Here is a 20,773-nt window from a genome sequence, read left to right as displayed (position 1 = left end):
GGGCCAGGCCCGGCCCGTTAATATAAACGGGCGGTTTACGGCACAAAAAAAATTAAACTAGACAGGCCCGCCCAGCCCGCTAAATTTAAAATACATATTATTTAAAAATTTATTGTTGTCTTACATAGGAAAATAAATGAAAAAAAGAACATTCTGGAGTTATCTAACCTTTCATTGTCTAAATGAAACCCTAAACTCAACTAACCCTTCCATTTTTTCACAACAGCCGTCACACCACTACTCACACCCAAAAGACAAAAACTCAATTCTTAGTTTCTTACCTTCTTCATTTCTCCTTCTTCACCATTGCCTCTCCAATTTCCATCAACTAAGCTATTCGGATTTCGGATCACAGCGAGGACGCGGAGACGGCGACCTACATGTAAGTTCATACTTCGAAATTTCAAATAGTCTAGCATAAACTTATTTAATGAATCTGCTTCTCTACCTCATAGCACGAGCTGTCTAATTATTTTTGTTTATTACTATTGAATTATTGATAAATATTCTATATTCTATGATTGTTGTATTTTTTTGGAGGGATTCTATGATTGTTGGAATTACTGTGCCAATATTGTACTTTTAAAGTTTACTCAATTTGGCTTTGTTAATGGGTGGAGTACATAATATCTTCTAAACTTTGTGACATGAAAATATTGAGTAATGGTCCGTTTGGCTTTTAGTTAATTTGTTGTTTCCATTTTTATTAGTTTGTGACTTTGTGTTGTTGATTTGGGTTCCTACCACAGTAGTACAGTACCACCGTATCTCACAATTCATTGTTCTTCATTTTATTTTTTTCTAAAACAAATACTCCGTAATTTTTTGATCTTGTATGTTTTAATTTTAAAACCAAATAAACAATGTTATTTTGCAATTTAATTTGAATATATATGATCATTATGTTAATAAATTTCCATGATTCATTGATTTCATACGGTGTAGTCATTATTAAAATTTCCGGATCGATGTAACTGACATACGAGTATGTTTGAAGAATATAAGAAATAGAAATTAAAGAATTTATTTGGGTATATGATTTTTTTTGTTTTGTATTCATACGAAATTACTAAGAATATTTCTTTCAAATTTAGACAATTAATTTCCTTTTTTTCATGCCAACAATTTTGCAGAGCCATGGCAGAAGGTAGCTCTGTCAATCCACTTGACTTGGGGGAGGATGAAGATGAAATTCCATGCAATAATAAAGGCCCTCCAGTCAATGCTCGTGGTAGAAAATTAAAATCAGTTGTTTGGCAGCATATGGCTCGTGAAATATTAAAAGATGGGAGCATACAAGCTATTTGCAACCACTGTAAGATGATTTTTACAGCAAATAATAGCAGTGGTACGTCTCATCTCAAAAGACATGTTGATAAATGTCCAAAACGCATAAACCATGATATTAGGAACTTTTGTATTTCATCTAATCCATCTAGTGGGGGCACTAGCAACATGTCTTTGAAAAATCCTAATATTAATTTTGAGGAAGTACGTAGGGCTATTTGCATTTATGTTGTATCTGGTGCTCATTCTTTTGCTACATGTGAAGAACCTGGTTTCAAATATATGGTCTCTACTATATGCCCTCAATTTAATACTATTAGTAGGCATACTTTAAGGAGAGACACTTTGAGATATTATGATGATGAAAAAAAATTGTTATGGATGATTTGCAAAATGCTCCTGGTCGTATAGCTTTTACCACTGATAATTGGAGAAGTGAACATACAGATGATGAATATATGTGCATTACTGCTCATTGGGTTGATGCTAATTGGAAATTACAAAAGAGAATAATCAAATTTGGGGCTTTAACACCACCGTTTGATGGAGTTTCTCTTGCGGATGAGATTGCATTATGCATGGGTCAATGGAAAATTGATCATAAGATATTTAGTTTTACAGTAGACAATGCATCTTACAATGACTGTATGATTTCTTCTTTAAAGGCTCATCTTCTAAGGAAAAACTGTTTGTTTTATGGTGGGGAATTCTTTCACTTGCGATGTGCTTGTCATATTATAAATCTTGTAGTGCAAGCTGGATTAAAGGGCATAGATGATGTTGTTATCAAGATTAAAAGTGTAGTGAAACACTTTAAGCATTCAATCCCAAAGAAGAAAAAGTTTTATAGTGTTGCTGAAACAAGTTTTGGTATAAAAACAAAAAGAAGTTGCGTGGAGATAATTGTATTAGATGGAACTCTACATTTTTAATGCTTGACCGCTTCATTTTCTTTAGAGATGTTATTGATCATGTGGTTAGTCGGGATAAGGATCTTAAAGTGTATGCTCTCACATTGGAAGAGTGGGTTAGAGTTTGTGAATTGCATGCATTCTTGAAGCTCTTTTATGATGTTACAAATACATTTTCGGCTTCAAAACACCCCACTTCAAATCTCTATTTTGATGGTGTATGGAGGATCCCTAAAAAGTTGATAGATGTTACAAACGGACCCTAAAGTAGCTTGTCTTCTATGGTCAAACCTATGAAGGATAAATTCGATAAATATTGGTTTGATTATAGTCTTGTCCTCTCGTGTGCTGCTGTTTTGGACCCCCGATTTAAACTAGACAGAGTTGAATATTGCTATGAAAAGTTGTTTGGAGAGGTATATGCTAAGAAAATGGTTGAACGTGTTAGAAACACTTTGTTTGATTTGTTTGATGAGTACAAAGATGTCCATACTGCTAGTTCTCCTAATCTAGCAACTAGTAGTGGTGCCCCTAGTATTTCTACTGTTGTTGGAAGTAATGCGGAACAAATGGATGAAATACTTGATTATAAGGTATTCTCGAGTAAGAGAAGGAAAGCAGATAATGTCAAGAGTGAATTGGAGATTTATTTAGAGGAAAAGAATCCGGATGTGACAGAAAAATGTGACGTGCTGTCATATTGGAACAAAAATTCTATCCGTTATCCGAATCTTGCATGTTTGGCTCGTGACATATTGACTATTCCCATCTCTACGGTTCCTTCAGAATCTTCTTTTAGTATGGGAAAGAAGTTAATAAATCCTTGGAGAGCCTCACTTGGGCAAAAGACAATAGAAGCTCTTGCATGTTCTGAAGATTGGTTACGTGCAAAAGGTCTTAACTTAGGTAAGTTACTAAATTTTATCATCTTCAATTCATTACATTAAAATATTAAAAAAAAAAAACTGATTTATTTTGCAACTATTTTGGTATTGATTTTTTTGTTTGGAGGTTCATCAAAATTCTTTGGCTATGGGGAATTGTCTGTTGACGACGATGAAGAAGAAGAAGAAGATGATGAGTGTCTTAGTGTTGAGTAATAATGATTAGGTAAGTTAGTAATTTTATTCTCTTTGTATTAATCATTTTATTTTCTGGTTTAAATCTCTATACTCTAATAAAGTAGTAGGATAATTTCAATCTTACTTTTGTTTTTGTTGTAGGTGACGAAAGTTCTTGAGAAACACAATGCTGATGCTTGAATTCAATGTTGGATGGATGATCTTGTTGCTTAAAAACCATGTCTTATCTTCCTCTATGGATGTTTCCTTCTTGTTCAGAAATTTGCACGCTGATTATGGAACGATACTGGATGTAATTTGTGTCTTTGAAGTTGGATAATTTAGCTTTTAAATTTAATTAATTTCTATGGGGCTTGGTGCCTCTTTCAGTATGTTGTTAGAGTTCTAAATTTGTTAAAATTAAAAATTCTAGCTGCAAATTTGAAGCAGGTACAATCACGTCAATTTATGTTAAAGCATGTAGTAATTTTTAACTCAAATTTGAAGCAGGTAGTAATTTGAGTTAAAAATTACCTTTTTTATTCTATGATAACTTTAGATTGATAATTTATGTTTTATGCTTTAAAAGCCCGTTAGCCCGCGAGCCGCCCGCTCTTATATAAAGGGCGGGTAAGGGAAATCAACATCATACTTAGCGGACGGGTAAGGGCAACATTTTTAGACCCGTTGGACAGATTTTTGGGGAAGTGGCCCGTCCATTACCCGTCCAAACCCGCAAATGATCAGCTCTACTAAGAAATGTCTATCAAGTGAACTTGAAAGTCAAAAGTTGAAAATGGTCCCTGGTCGGAGTTTTCTATAAAGATGGACGCATAGAAAACGTTAGACGACTAGAATGCAAGATGACTAGTAGTTCTGTTTCTTGAACTATGTGGACATGGCAATGTCGTAATCATTTGCATAGATACTTACTTTGGGAAGACTAGTATCGGACAGACCTATGAAACTTTACTATAAGAGATGAAAATCTGTCATAAGTAAATTCCATTAAAATTATTAGACACTAATCCTCAATACCTGAGTGATTTGAGATTATTTGTTTGAGAACTGCTTACTTTGACATTGTCAACCGTCGCACCGTAAAAGGAGGCTATAAAGGCAACTCTCAGGTAATCACCTATCAAACGAAGTCTAATCCTCAAGATTGCAAGATTGGGATTGTCCTCCCATAAATCGGGATGAGATGCTGAAAGTTGTACAAGGCCACTCGGAGAGCTAGAAACTGTAAAATGCATGGCCGTGCTCAGATGAATCATAGGGTATGATTATCTGTTTATCTGATCAGTTGAACTTTGAAACCGAGAAACACATCTGGACATAATAAGGATGACAATTCTTACCTTATGTTCAAAAGCAAGCATCGAGCGACAAAGGAATTAGGAAATGCACACTTGTCCTTAAGGACAAGTGGGAGACTGAAGGAAATAATGCCCTTGGTCCAAGTATGCATTTAATGTTAAGTCTAATAAATGCGGTTCAGTATTAATTAACAAGTTAATAATTCAGTGAGATCAAGTGAGCTGAATGCCTAGCTAGAGGCCGCTTCAGTTCAAGTGGAATTAATGATATTAATTCACAGCTTACTCTTGACTGAACCCGTAGGGTCACACAAATAGTACGTAAACGGATCGAGTATTTAATTGCATTAAATACTCCATCTATGGATATTCGGAATCGACGGATCTTGGTTTAAGTGGGAGCTAAGATCGTCAAAGGCAAACAAATGAATACTCCGGAAACGATGATATTGCCGGAAACAGAAATATGGATCGTATCGGAAATATAAATATTATCCAAGTCGTAGATGTTGCCGGAAACGAAAACATGGTACGTATCGGAAAATATTATCGGAAATGGAAATATTGCCGGAATCTGAAATATTGCCGGAAACGTAAATATTGTCGGAATCGGAAATATTATTGGAATCGAAAAATAATTCCGGAAACGGAAATATTAAATATTTGTTCGAAACGGAAATTAAATCCGGAATCGGAAATGTTAAATATTGTTCGTATCGGAAATGAATTCCGGAATCGGGAAATTAATCGGAAGCGCATCGTACGAATTAGCATTGGACGAAACTTGCTAGACGAAGGCCCAACACGAAGTCAGGCCCGCGTCCAGCAAGCCAAGTGCCCAACACAATGCAGCCAAGGCCACGCCAGGCCAAGGCGCGCGCGCACAGGTGGGCTGCGAGCTGCGCTGCTCGCGTGGGCCGCAAGGCTTGCGTGGGCTGTGCGGCATGCTCGTGCTCGTGTGCGTTTGTGTTCGATACGAATCCTAAAGCTAATGGGATTCGTTCATTGATTAATTCCTAATCCTAATAGATAGAATTAGTTTAAAAGATTTTTAATAAAATTCTAACTAAACTAATTAGTATCCTAATAGGATTCCAAAACCTTTTCCATAGCCCTATAAATATGTGCCTAGGTTCACAATTTATGGACGAGTTTTTCAAGTATTCAGATTGACATTTTGAGAGCGAAATTCAGTCATAATATTGCCCACATTGGCCGAAATTCTTAGTACCTTAAGGGCGATTCTAGTTGGTCAATCTTAAGGCAGATCCGGACGTGGTGTGGACTTTCTACGGAGGGACGACACTTGGAGTCCTAAAGACTTGTTCTTGTTCGGTTCGGGCGCAGCTAGGGAGGGCACGCTACAAAGTGTATGCATCCTAGACTAATTATTTGATTATGTGCAATTAATTTGAATCCAGGCATATAGGTTTTTCCGCATGATTTATGTTGTTCAAATTTATCATAACCTAACATTAAGTTAGATATCTTATTATTGTGTCATGAATTTCCTTATCAATTGGATTATAAAAAGTCACAACTCCATCTTTTTCACGAGAATGAGCTTTAATCCAAGTCAGATGTCGAGGCACGTGTGACACATGGACTCCCTGCTTTTCAAGATATTTTTCCTAACATTGTAGAAAATTAATTCCGATTTCTGTTGTTAGTATCTGGTGAGAAAGTTGAACACCCCAAAATATATTCATTAGTAATATATACCATATAAAATAAACTTACTATCTGTTCTTCAAAATGTTGATAGCCAAGTCGACCTCCTCGATACTTTGAGGTCTTCTTCTTTTCCTTCTCACGATTCATTTCACTCAAAGCCTACAAATTTAATCAACAAGTAAAGTTATTACATATGCACAATTACCATTGATTTAAAAATATTTCATTATTCTTAAAATGGAACTGTAGGGAAGAAATGATATCTGATGATGCTAAGAACACTACTTAAATTATTCTCTATATTTGTTAGTGTCATTAATAAGTAAATATGAATTAGCCATAATTCTAGAGGAACCAAATTTAGAACATTGGGTCCAGCAGCATGACACATGACACTAGCTACAGGACAACATATTCAGAAGCAAAATTGTAAAAAGTCCTGGAATAACTTGCAGTTACAGAAGACTAACAGCCAAATCATTTAATAGAATTAGTTCAAGGAACTACAAAGCAAGGATCGAAAGAGATTAACAGTTTCTGGAAACTAGAAAATTTGTTCTAAACAGCATGTTCAATAGAATGAACTACAATATGGTTTAGAAAGTGATGAACAATATTACCTTGAACTCCTCAGAAGTGCTGTAGTCCACAAACTTATCCCAATCAGGTTTCAGTATCCAAGAATATTTCCATGGTGGTTGTTGTCTTATCGTTCCATCTTCTAAATACATTAATTGAACTCTTAATCTAGTCTTAAAAGCTTTACATCGCTTTGCAGCTTTTGAAAGTATCCCACCTTTGCGATTCTTATTGACAAAAAAACCCCTCTGCATTGATACAAAATTATTATTAAAGTAAATAAGTAATCGTGCCAACACATTTACGACCATTTATCAATTCAAAATCTGTTTCTTATACAAAAGTGAACTAAAGCATCTATGTTTGACTATTTGTAAACTACCCTTAACAGCATCATTGTTGCACCAGTCAGTAAGTAGTGAGTCTGACTGATAAAGTTGTGCATGATTTTGTTAAAGAATGTTTAGAATCTCCTAAGATGCTATGTCCTGAGAACACGCTTGAGGAATACAAATACAGTACAACAGCCCTAGTAGTTAACAGAGCTTGTAGACTACTAGTTTGATGCATAGGCCAAGTGAAAGAATCACACATGGATGCATCACAAGGCATCTCAGCAACCATGGAAAAGGATCAGATGACTGAGCCAAGCCACGGAAGTTCCAGAACCACTCCAGGGATTAAAAAACAGACCGAACAAGAAATTAAATCAGTGGAGGAATTCTGGTGACAAGAACTGTATTAAAATCAATACATTGCATATTAAAAGATCACATATGTTTCATAAGATTCGATTATAACTAATAACATCATACCCTAATGATCTTTGGACGACTTAACTAAAAACAATAATATCGTAAAAACTAAAACTTCAATCATGCTGCAAAACTTAGTCGGAAAGACTTTCAGGTTGCTCTTCTCTGATAAAAGACTTCAGGGATACAAATAGACTACTGGTTTGTGATTTGGTGCATATGACAAGTGAAAGAATTGCACATGGAAGCAACACAAGGCATCTCAGCAACCACGGAAAAGGATAAGATGACTGAGCCAAGTCACTGGAGTTCCAGAACTACTCCAGGGTAGACAGTACAAAGACTGATTCATGACAACATCAGCATCAAGTTTGGGAGTTGCCCTGGTGAAGTGTGTTACGGAGTCTGATAGAAAGTGACCCCCGGTTCAGAATTTAGACATACAGAAGGAGATCCTCACCAAGTAAAGAATATACCAGAAATGAGAGGACAAATCTAAACAACTCCAGAATGTGGGTGAAAACTGAATCTTGTATGAAACTGGGTGGTGGTCCATTGGTTTTAGTATAATTGTATAAGGTCAGTAGCTTACCCTTAAAATAATAAAAAGTCATCACAATTGCACAATTAATTATAGGAGACCGTTAAGATTCTGTTGTATTTTTTTAGGTATAACAAAGATGAGTATGTTTGCTTACCGTGATAGAATCGTGCAATTCATCTAGGAGTCCTTTTGGAACTTCAGACCACTCCTTATAGGTGATGGTCACTCTTTCGCGCACAACAACACCAATATAGGTGGAAAAATGAGATCGGTGATCTCCAATAGGAAGTCTTTTTACTGGATGCCATTCCAAACGGAGTTTGGTGCCAGCCTTTATTGCTTTTCCCACCAGATGAAGTACAGTACGACCCCTCTCATCCTCACGCCTCGTTTTCTCAGAATCTCCAGTATCCAATGCCGCATCATCATTGGATAGACGTACTTGCTTTTTCTTTTTGGCCATCACCTACAAAAAAATCCATATATTAAATTCAGTTGGTTAATTTAAAAGGAAAAACGGAAAAAACAAAAAAAACAGCACATTAAAGGAAAAACATGCAGAAAAAAACAAAAAACAAAAAATATATAGTATACGCATTATATTTACATGTTTTACTAGAACGCTTCCTCTTGACTCCCTCTTTTTCCTTTTTTCCTTCAACCCATGCACCCTCATTATGGTCATCTCTCACATACACAGAGGAATCATCAACATTATTATCATCCTGAACTTGTACCTTTCTTGTCAAAGAACTAGCCTGCATCATAGTTTCATCAAAATAGTCATCAGTGGCATCGATGGCAAGTCGAGACCTTGGTGTTATAACTGCTGACCTTCTCTTATCAGAGGGGTCAGTCATATAAAAAATTTGTTTAGCTTGATTAGCTAGTATAAAAGGATCCTCCATGTGACCGGTCTTTTTAAGATTAACCAATATTTTCCCTAAGTTATTTTCTTCAACTCCTTTACTGTCAACCCATTGGCATTTGAAAACAGGAATAAAAAACCTAGAGTAATGCAACTCCCAAATCTCCTCAATGACTCCATAGTATCGCATAGTAGCACACACCGGATTATTATCTTTCGCACTAGCAAAATGAATAGCATCAGCTTCCAAAGTAACCCCACTGTTTTGCATAGTACTAATTTCATCTTGGAACCTCGTGTAAAAAGTGCAACCATTAATAACATATCCAAAATAATAAGTTGCACTGAAGTTGGGTCCATATGCTAAACTCTTAAGTCGATCAGAAACTACTGTTGAACTTTGAACCAAGCAATGAATGACCTGTTGTGTTTTTTGGCTAATGCTTTCTGGTTCGCCCGTGGATTATACTTCTTCAAGTATCTCATGTGTCTTTCAACATATGGTGCAACTTCATCCTCATTATGCAAAATAAATGAATGTGCCTTGTGCCAATTGTCATAAGACATATCAAGTTGTTTACGACCAAGGGTCCCCTGACCATCCATTCTTCCACTATGCCGAGATACTGGGAGTCCTATCTTCATTGCATTTACCAGAAACTCACTAGCATACGCGAGTACTTCTTCATAGAAAAGTCGTTCTGCATTACAACCTTCAGGTCGATAAGCATTTGTGACATATCCCTGGTATGTTCTCATTTTCCTTTCAAAAGCCCATTGAGCTCTCAAATATACCGGACCACAAAACCTTATCTCTCTTACTAAGTGAACTGTCAAATGAACCATGATATCGAAAAACCATGGAGGAAAGTACATCTCTAATTGGCATAGAATTATAACAATATCATCCTCCAAAGCTTTCAAATCTTTAGGATCAATAACTTTACTATAAATGGCATTAAAAAATAAACACAATCTGATAATGGCATGTCGAACATTTTTAGGCAGAATTGAACGAATAGCCACAGGTAACAATTGTTGCATTAGGACATGACAATCATGAGACTTAAGGCCCACAAGCTTCAAGGTTTCCATGTTTACAAGGTTGCGAATGTTAGAAGAATACCCCTGTGGCACTTTAACTCTTGCCAAGCTCTCATATAACTCGATTTTCTCTTTCCTGGACAGTGTATAGGCAGCAGGAGGCAAGTATTTCTGACCCCTCTCCTTATCAACAGCATGGAGTTCCTCTCAGATCCCTAAGTTCTTTAAGTCAGCTCTAGATTTTGTGCCATCTTTAGTCTTCCCAGGGATGCTCAATAATGTACCAATTATACTATCACACATATTCTTCTCAATATGCATCACATCAAGCGAGTGCCTCAAATATTGCAAGCTCCACAATTTTGAACACTTCTTAAACCCTTGTTTAAGAAGAGATTTTGATGTTTCTTCCCAAATATGATCTGGATATCTTTTATCTTTTCAAACACCTCTACACTAGACATGAACTTAGGACGCCCTCTAAATTCTTGTTCCCCATTGAAGGCCTTTTTCATGTATCGATAGTGATGATCACATGGCAGAAATACACGATGGTTATCAAACACATATTTTCCTGATCCGTACAACCATTGTCCCTTGAATTGCTCCATGCATATGGGGCATGCTGCTTCCCCGTAAACTGTATAACCAGAAATATTACCATATGCTGGAAAATCTTGAATTATGCAGAAGAACATTGCTTTCAAATTGAATTTCTCATTTCCATGTGCATCGAACACTTCTACACCTGTTTCCCAGAGCATCTTTAAATCATCGATTAGAGGAGCCAAATACACGTCGATATCATTACCAGCCTGCCTTGGACCAGAAATCAACAATGATAACATCATATACCTTCTTTTCATGCAAAGTGTGGGAGATAAGTTGTAGGTAATAAAAACAACAGGCCAAGTACTGTAAGTGCTACTCAAGGAGCCAAATGGATTGAACCCATCAGTAGACAAAGCAAGGCGTAGATTACGCTTTTCTTTGGCAAAATCAGGAAATTTCCCATCAATAAACTTCCATTGTGGGGAGTCAGCAGGGTGTTTAAGCATTCCATCACCTTCTAGATCATCAAAATGCCATGTCAACTTCTCGGCATCTCCCGCATCAGAAAAATAACCTTTTAAACTTTGGTATTATTGGAAAATACCACAATACCTTCGCCGCGACTCGTCCTTCCTCTTTCTTGTACCTCGAGGCATTACACACTGAGAAACAATGTAACGACTCATTCTTATCTCTATACAACATGCAATCGTTAGGGCAAGCATGAATTTTCTCAGAAGGTAAACCCATAACGCTTAATGACTTTTTGCCTCATATGTACGACATGGAAGGACGTTATCATCCGGAAGCATATCTTTGAACACTTCCAATATCAAATCAAAGCTTATATCAGTCAAACCATTACCTGCTTTCACGTTATACAACCTAATTAATGTAGACAACTTCGTATACTTAGTGCAACCTTCATACAGAGGCTTTTCGGAGTCATTTAGCAAACTCTCAAATTTGGAAGGATCTTCATCAAAATTTTCCTCGACTAGATGGAGCATTTCCTCTAACCTATCTCCCTCATTTGTATTATGACCTTCACAAACATTAGTCGCAGAGTTACCGACCGAAGCTTCATCCCGGCATTCGCCGTGCCAAACCCAACATGTATATGTTTTATCAAATCCCCATCTATCTAAATGATTCAGTATCTCCTCGGGTCTCTTATGCAAGAAATTATGGCACATGAAACCCAACATGTATATGTTTTATCAAATCCCCATCTATCTAAATGATTCAGTATCTCCTCGGGTCTCTTATGCAAGAAATTATGGCACATGAAACCCAACATGTATATGTTTTATCAAATCCCCATCTATCTAAATGATTCAGTATCTCCTCGGGTCTCTTATGCAAGAAATTATGGCACATGAAACAAGGACAAGGTAGCTTGGAGCGGCCTCCGCCATTCTTAACTGCAAACTTAATGAATTCCCTTACACCTGCCTGATATTCTAGGTCACCCGGATTTTTCATTGATATCCAACTCTGGTTCATTTCTATTTTCTACACACCAACAAATGTAATTGAAAACATATTGCATAATATATTCATAAATGTTGACTATCTCATAAATACACACTTATTGTACTGTACTAGGTTAACAGAAAATTTAAAAAGTAATTTGGCACATAAATAACACAAACAACTAATAAGAAACAATTTGTGAAACTACAAAAGCTATTAAAAAAATAATCTAGAAACTCACACATAAGAAAATCATATTAAATTAGAATAGAAGAGGAGAATGACACTCGGGAGATTATGCTCACCTAGTAGATGAATTAACGCCTTTATAGGACAAATGGATGATTTGATTCTTGAAACTAGCAATACCAACAAACTAAAAGGGGTCCTGGAAACAAAACAAACAAGATCGATTAATTAATAATAATATTACTGCAAACAAGTTCACAAAAAATTGTAAGATTAAACAAATAAAGTTACATAAACAAATACAACACCCAAAACAGAAAAGAGACGTCACTTCATCGTGAACAAGACTGTTTCACAAATTGAACAAAAAAATTTACCAATATTTTATCTTTAAGAACTACAAATACAACTAACTTTGACAAATACAACCAACATTGCTAAAATTTCTGGTCCACTAAAGCACAATGGTAAAAAAAAATATAAAAAAATTAGTTCGAATTAGTTTATGTACAATCAACCTATAATCCAAGCCTAAATTATTGCTCAATCTGCATTCAAAATCAGTGTTATAAACCAGAAACATAACATATGACTATTGTGCTTCAGTTATATCCATGAGATACGAGGGAAAAATGATTATGAAATGGATACTGTGGTGCAAGGAAGTATGGGACAGGATCCCTGGCAAATGTTGGATGAGGAATTCCAGGCAGATTACACCCTATACTAATGTAAGCTGTTGTACTTTTCAAAATGTAATGTTTTTTCCTAATGCATTCTTTTCGTCCCCGTTATCAACTCCTCCCGCATACTTAAAATTTAATTTAGCTTTAGACGTGCATGTTGATGCTTTAAAAACTTCATAGATACTCTAGCCACAAACTTCATTTCAATGTCAAACACAACAAAGATTCATACTGCTTCAGAGTTTTGATGTTATCAGTTTGCCAATAGGCTCAAATAGATAACTGAGATCACTTTTTAGCTATTACATTGAAGAACAGTCATTTGAACTAGTAATATTAAACCCAATTGACCCACATTAAGTCTGATAAGGCGAGAATGTCTAATTGGTTACACAATAAAATATACATGTTTTAACAAATTTCACCACACTATATGTCTATATGTAACAAAATCATTCCTGTTTCACAAAATTACACCCAGTTTATACTTTCATCACCCAATAAATAAATAAATAAGGCATAAACAATTAATTGAGAAGCAAGCAGATCAATTTTTTGCCAAGAACTTCTAGGTTAAAAGAAGAGTGATGACATAACAAAATGGGAAAAATTGCCACAGAAGAAAACAGTTTTCTAGTAGAAAAAAAACAATGTTAAACTCTAAAAAAACAAAAGTTATGCTTCTCTTCGCATTTACCCAGAAATTTATATTAATTTCTTTAATAGCAGAAGTCCCCAAATTTTGCAGCAATACAACGTGATTCACGGCCACCAAAATCTCACAGAAGAGGCCCAAACACCATTAAACATCAATAATTAATTTAAGTTGAAAAATTCAGGAAAAAAAAAACTTAGTTTATAGCAGAAATTCAGAAATTACAAATTAAACTCGTAAAAACCCGAAATTCAGATATTACGAATTGAACTCGAAAAAACCCACAAGAAATTCAGAAATTCAAAACAAAAATTAAAGAGAAGAAGAGAGTCGTGATTAGAAGAAAAACCTATTTATAGTTCGCTAGTGGTGAGGCCGCCGTTGGTGGTGACCGCTGATGGTGAGGTCTCCCACTAGTAGAAAAAATCCTTGTTGCAGCCCCCTTGTTGCAGCATACATGTGTTAATACGCTTCAACAAGCAGTAGGTCAACGCGGGTCAAACACTTTAAAGAGTTGTTGCAGCGTACAAATTAGTTGCCCCCTGCAAAAGAGTTTTTTGCAGCGTACGTATTAAAAGCCCCCTGCAATAGCTATATACTGTTGCAGCGTACATGACATTGTACCCTGCAACAGTTTCGTGTAACAAAATTTATTTGCTGTAATACTCCGTACTATTATTGTTGAATAATTAATTCATTTTACAAATTATCTATCTTAAAGTTTTAGAGTTCCTTGCGCTCAACTCCAAGCTTCTTCCTCAGTTTACAATTCCCTGCGTCGCCGTCGAACTCATAGACTGCTCGGCCCTGCGTCGCCGTCGAACTCAGATTGCTCGGCTCCGCCGTCACTCTCCTCGCCGGTGAGTGTCTTTTCTCGCCCCCGTCGCGTCCTGTACGTTCTCTGCGCTGAACCACGACTTCTCCTAGTCGCTGAAAACTCAGCTAGCTCGACCGGTGGTTCCAAGAAAGAACGGCTTGTTCTCCGGTGCTTTCTCGGCCGTCATTGTCCTCGCCGCAACAAGTAATTATCTTCCTGTCCCCTCTTGATTTTCGTTTTCAGAATTAGGGTTTTACAATTCTGTTTTTTTTTTTGGTTTTTTTTACCTAGTTGTTCAAGTCGTTCTTTGCACTTAATTGGTGAAGATGAATAGATACGCATATCGTTGAAGAAAGGGGCAATGATCGTACTGCCTGCAGGAATCTATCATCGTACTTGTCTGGATTTCAACAACTGCATTTAGGTATTGATATATCTAATTATATTTTTTGGACATTTGGTGAATTTTATTTGTGTTTGATTAATGGGTTTGTTTTAGTTCTTTTTATTAGTTTTTTTTACATAAAGATTTTAGTTTTTGCAATTTTTTGGAGTTGGTTGATGACAATTTGTGCAATTATGCTTCATATGCTTCTTTTGGTTTTGATTTGAGATGTTTCATGTACAACTTCCATCCCGGATTAGATGTCATATCACTAGTTTAAATTACACTGTCAACGTGGCTATTAATTCTGCACAGAAAATTGAATTCTAGCATCTAATATATTCTGTAACTGGTTGGCACTTCAACTCTTGAAGTTTCAATTTTTATGTCAAACCGAATTATTTGAATTTAGGATATATGATTGGCCCTTGGTGAAGAAGAAATATTTTGTAAGACATATGTTGTGTTTTTTTTGGGTAAATTTGGCTAGGTACCTAGAAGGATTTACATGTATTGTGTTCCATGATCATGTAAGTGATGAGGACTTGATGTACTTCATTGTTAGTTGGACATATAGTGGTTCTAGAAAGATTATGAGCTAATAGTGTGTTTGGATAGATTGATAGAAGGGAAAGGAAGGGGAGAGAAAGGGGAGGGGGAAGGACAGCTCCATTTTTCCCCTCAAAATCTCTTCGGTTTTGGAGGGATGGTGTTTATTAAAATAGAGAGGTTCTTATGTAGACATTTTCTTCGTTTGCTGCTGTAATTTTCCCTACCATCTTCCTTCTTACAGACTTGTTTTTGAAAAGTACTTAGTCTGGGATATTCTGTAACATGGATGTTTAGCTGAGCTTACTTGTTTTCGGTTTAAAATGCTACTAACAGGTAACTGTTGCATACAATGAAGACCCAAGTTCTGTAAAGTTGTATCGAGGTGTCGGTGCTTATCGAACTGAGGTAAATATTTCCCTCATATTCATTTGATCATGAGTTTGTGAGCTGGCGCTATTTAAGGGTAGTTCTTGTTTTCCATGACCAGAGTTTTCTGTATCCTAACTTCACAATAGCTTCTTAAAACAGATTCTGGTAAATGCGCACCAAATACTACCATTTGCATTAAGATTATGCTCCTTGAAAATTTGATCAAAGTGATTGAAACAAATAGATGGCCGGTTCTTCTTACTCAGAGAAGCTAGTTTTCCATACAGTTAATGTTGATAAGTTTTTAGGTTTTAAATTACTGACTTGTGTTAATGATTTAATAGCTTTTCCTTCTTATTTCAGAAAGGTAAACCTCTGGTTTTAAATGTAGTGAGACGAGCTGAGCAGCAACTTATTAATGATAGGCAAGTCTTTTAGGTGGTGTAACCGTGTAAGTATAAGTTGGATCTCCTTCTAGATAAGGAAAATGATCGATATATGTTCTTTTGTGTAGGTCTCGAGTTAAAGAATACCTCCCAATCAATGGGCTTGCAGAATTAAATAAACTGAGTGCTAAATTGATGTTTGGTGAAGACAGGTAATTACCACGACTCCTTGAGCATTTAATGGAGAATTTAATGCCAAACACGACTATACCGCTGTACGTATGATCATGATGCATATATGCTACTCAACTAATGGTCACTTGAATTGATAAAAATCTATTGAACCCATAAATCCATAATCATGATTCTCTCTTCTAAGTTCTAAGTTGTGATAAATATACTCTTCGAAAAACCTAATAGATGAACTACTGTTGTGATGCTATTGTTTCTTCTCTGTCCAGGTAAAAACAATATATGTTCCCACTGGAGTTTCTTTTACCTGAAGTCTGTGCTCCTCTGGTCGTTACTTTACCTTTGGAGGTACCCCCATTTCCTAGTTGGGCACTTATATAATTGTATTGTTTGTGTTTTATGCCGAGTGAAGTTGACTTTTTCAAGGGAAATCATATGTTGATTCTATTACCTTCTTGTGTAACTTATATTTGTATCACTGACGATTCTTCTCCATTTTTAGGTCAAAGGTGTTATCGAAGAGTTTATCAAAGTCATCTTCGCTCTGTTTTTAGGTATCTGGACTTATTCTTTCACAGTAGCTTTAATCTCAAACAACCAAACCGATGTTAGGGAAGTAGAAACTAAGATGTTCGTTAGAGGTTTGAGGGAAAACAATGAGTGACGATCCTGTTACCGTAGAGGTAAGTCCAGATTCTCGACAGAACAAAAACTGTGAAAAGCACGAAATGAATTTTGACAAAGAAAAAGGCCATACCACTTTATTATCTTTTGGGCCTTTTTTGTTCTGGGGTTGGGTTGCATCAGTTACATCTTGCGTTACTTAAAATTTGACTCATAACAGGAAGACACTAGACAGAATTTGGTCTTCTCTGACAACAGAGTTCGCCAGCGTGAGGCTCAAGTATTAGTCGAACAACAGTCTTCTGCTCTCAAAACAACAGTATGTATTTTTTAGAGCTAATCATGGGCGGGGTAACCCGCTAGGCCCGGCCCAACCCGCTAAATTTAAAATACATATTATTTAAAATTTTATTGTTGTCTTACATAGGAAAATAAATGAAAAAAAGAACATTCTGGAGTTATCTAACCTTTCATTGTCTAAATGAAACCCTAAACTCAACTAACCCTTCCATTTTTTCACAACAGCCGTCACACCAGTACTCACACCCAAAAGACAAAAACTCAATTCTTAGTTTCTTACCTTCTTCATTTCTCCTTCTTCACCATTGCCTCTCCAATTTCCATCAACTAAGCTATTCGGATTTCGGAGCACAGCGAGGACGCGGAGACGGCGACCTACATGTAAGTTCATACTTCAAAATTTCAAATAGTCTAGCATAAACTTATTTAATGAATCTACTTCTGTACCTCATAGCACGAGCTGTCTAATTATTTTTGTTTATTACTATTGAATTATTGATAAATATTCTATATTCTATGATTGTTGTATTTTTTTGGAGGGATTCTATGATTGTTGGAATTACTGTGCCAATATTGTACTTTTAAAGTTTACTTAATTTGGCTTTGTTAATGGGTGGAGTACATAATATCTTCTAAACTTTGTGACATGAAAATATTGAGTAATGGTCCGTTTGGCTTTTAGTTAATTTGTTGTTTTCATTTTTATTAGTTTGTGACTTTGTGTTGTTGATTTGGGTTCCTACCACAGTAGTACAGTACCACCGTATCTCACAATTCATTGTTCTTCATTTTATTTTTTTCTAAAATAAATACTCCGTAATTTTTTGATCTTGTATGTTTTAATTTTAAAACCAAATAAACAATGTTATTTTGCAGTTTAATTTTAATATATATGATCATTATGTTAATAAATTTCCATGATTCATTGATTTCATACGGTGTAGTCATTATTAAAATTTCCGGATCGATGTAACTGACATACGAGTATGTTTGAAGAATATAAGAAATAGAAATTAAAGAATTTATTTGGGTATATGATTTTTTTTGTTTTGTATTCATACGAAATTACTAAGAATATTTCTTTCAAATTTAGACAATTAATTTCCCTTTTTTTCATGCCAACAATTTTGCAGAGCCATGGCAGAAGGTAGCTCTGTCAATCCACTTGACTTGGGGGAGTATGAAGATGAAATTCCATGCAATAATAAGGGCCCTCCAGTCAATGCTCGTGGTAGAAAATTAAAATCAGTTGTTTGGCAGCCTATGGCTCGTGAAATATTAAAAGATGGGAGCATACAAGCTATTTGCAACCACTGTAAGATGATTTTTACAGCAAATAATAGCAGTGGTACGTCTCATCTCAAAAGACATGTTGATAAATGTCCAAAACGCATAAACCATGATATTAGGAACTTTTGTATTTCATCTAATCCATCTAGTGGGGGCATTAGCAACATGTCTTTGAAAAATCCTAATATTAATTTTGAGGAAGTACGTAGGGCTATTTGCATTTATGTTGTATCTGGTGCTCATTCTTTTGCTACATGTGAAGAACCTGGGTTCAAATATATGGTCTCTACTATGTGCCCTCAATTTAATACTATTAGTCGGCATACTTTAAGGAGAGACACTTTGAGATATTATGATGATGAAAAAAAATTGTTATGGATGATTTGCAAAATGCTCCTGGTCGTATAGCTTTTACCAATGATAATTGGAGAAGTGAACATACAGATGATGAATATATGTGCATTACTGCTCATTGGGTTGATGCTAATTGGAAATTACAAAAGAGAATAATCAAATTTGGGGCTTTAACACCACCGTTTGATGGAGTTTCTCTTGCGGATGAGATTGCATTATGCTTGGGTCAATGGAAAATTGATCATAAGATATTTAGTTTTACAGTAGACAATGCATCTTACAATGATTGTATGATTTCTTCTTTAAAGGCTCATCTTCTAAGGAAAAACTGTTTGTTTTATGATGGGGAATTCTTTCACTTGCGATGTGCTTGTCATATTATAAATCTTGTAGTGCAAGCTGGATTAAAGGGGCATAGATGATGTTGTTATCAAGATTAAAAGTGTAGTGAAACACTTTAAGCATTCAATCCCAAAGAAGAAAAAGTTTTATAGTGTTGCTGAAACAAGTTTTGGTATAAAAACAAACAAGAAAGTTGCGTGGAGATAATTGTATTAGATGGAACTCTACATTTTTAATGCTTGACCGCTTCATTTTCTTTAGAGATGTTATTGATCATGTGGTTAGTCTGGATAAGGATCTTAAAGTGTTTGCTCTCACATTGGAAGAGTGGGTTAGAGTTTGTGAATTGCATGCATTCTTGAAGCTCTTTTATGATGTTACAAATACATTTTCGGCTTCAAAACACCCGACTTCAAATCTCTATTTTGATGGTGTATGGAGGATCCATAAAAAGTTGATAGATGTTACAAACGGACCCTTAAGTAGCTTGTCTTCTATGGTCAAACCTATGAAGGATAAATTCGATAAATATTGGTTTGATTATAGTCTTGTCCTCTCGTGTGCTGCTGTTTTGGACCCCCGATTAAAACTAGGCAGAGTTGAAAATTGCTATGAAAAGTTGTTTGGAGAGGTATATGCTAAGAAAATGGTTGAACGTGTTAGAAACACTTTGTTTGATTTGTTTGATGAGTACAAAGATGTCCATACTGCTAGTTCTCCTAATCTGGCAACTAGTAGTGGTGCCCCTAGTATTTCTACTGTTGTTGGAAGTAATGCGGAACAAATGGATGAAATACATGATTATAAGGTATTCTTGAGTAAGAGAAGGAAAGCAGATAATGTCAAGAGTGAATTGGAGATTTATTTAGAGGAAAAGAATCCGGATGTGACAGAAAAATGTGACGTGCTGTCATATTGGAACAAAAATTCTGTCCGTTATCCGAATCTTGCATGTTTGGCTCGTGACATATTGACTATTCCCATCTCTACGGTTCCTTCAGAATCTTCTTTTAGTATGGGAAAGAAGTTAATAAATCCTTGGAGAGCCTCACTTGGGCAAAAGACAATAGAAGCTCTTGCATGTTCTGAAGATTGGTTACGTGCAAAAGGTCTTAACTTAGGTAAGTTACTAAATTACTTTTCTATCATCTTCAATTCATTACATTAAAATATTAAAAAAAAAAACTGATTTATTTTGCAACTATTTTGGTATTGATTTTTTTGTTTGGAGGTTCATCAAAATTCTTTGGCTATGGGGAATTGTCTGTTGACGACGATGAAGAAGAAGAAGAAGATGATGAGTGTCTTAGTATTGAGTAATAATGATTAGGTAAGTTAGTAATTTTATTCTTTTTGTATTAATCATTTTATTTTCTGGTTTAAATCTCTATACTCTAATAAAGTAGTAGGATAATTTCAATCTTACTTTTGTTTTTGTTGTAGGTGACGAAAGTTCTTGAGAAACACAATGCTGATGCTTGAATTCAATGTTGGATGGATGATCTTGTTGCTTAAAAACCATCTCTTATCTTCCTCTATGGATGTTTCCTTCTTGTTCAGAA

The 20,773-nt window shown here is 35.6% G+C and overlaps 3 protein-coding genes across 3 annotated transcripts; 2 read left to right on the top strand and 1 right to left on the bottom strand.

The window, feature by feature from the left end:
• Positions 1-1,137: 1,137 nt before the first annotated feature.
• Positions 1,138-2,464, top strand: LOC130463014 (zinc finger BED domain-containing protein RICESLEEPER 3-like). The gene is made up of 4 exons (XM_056832027.1): positions 1,138-1,558; positions 1,699-1,932; positions 2,038-2,157; positions 2,247-2,464. Exons 1-4 carry the CDS (start codon positions 1,138-1,140, stop codon positions 2,462-2,464), a joined length of 993 nt encoding a protein of 330 aa, XP_056688005.1.
• A 6,921-nt stretch (positions 2,465-9,385) lies between these two features.
• Positions 9,386-11,344, bottom strand: LOC130463013 (uncharacterized). Its single transcript, XM_056832026.1, has 3 exons — positions 11,254-11,344; positions 10,411-11,168; positions 9,386-10,246 (listed from the first exon to the last, which is right to left on the bottom strand). Exons 1-3 carry the CDS (start codon positions 11,342-11,344, stop codon positions 9,386-9,388), a joined length of 1,710 nt encoding a protein of 569 aa, XP_056688004.1.
• Positions 11,345-19,446: 8,102 nt separating this feature from the next.
• On the top strand, positions 19,447-20,531 carry LOC130463012 (zinc finger BED domain-containing protein RICESLEEPER 1-like). Its single transcript, XM_056832025.1, has 2 exons — positions 19,447-20,332; positions 20,443-20,531. Exons 1-2 carry the CDS (start codon positions 19,447-19,449, stop codon positions 20,529-20,531), a joined length of 975 nt encoding a protein of 324 aa, XP_056688003.1.
• The last annotated feature ends 242 nt before the right edge of the window (positions 20,532-20,773 follow it).

The sequence above is a fragment of the Spinacia oleracea genome, chromosome 6, assembly GCF_020520425.1.
Source record: "Spinacia oleracea cultivar Varoflay chromosome 6, BTI_SOV_V1, whole genome shotgun sequence".
In the NCBI taxonomy this organism is placed as follows: domain Eukaryota; kingdom Viridiplantae; phylum Streptophyta; class Magnoliopsida; order Caryophyllales; family Amaranthaceae; genus Spinacia; species Spinacia oleracea.
This window is presented reverse-complemented; position numbering and strand designations above follow the sequence as displayed.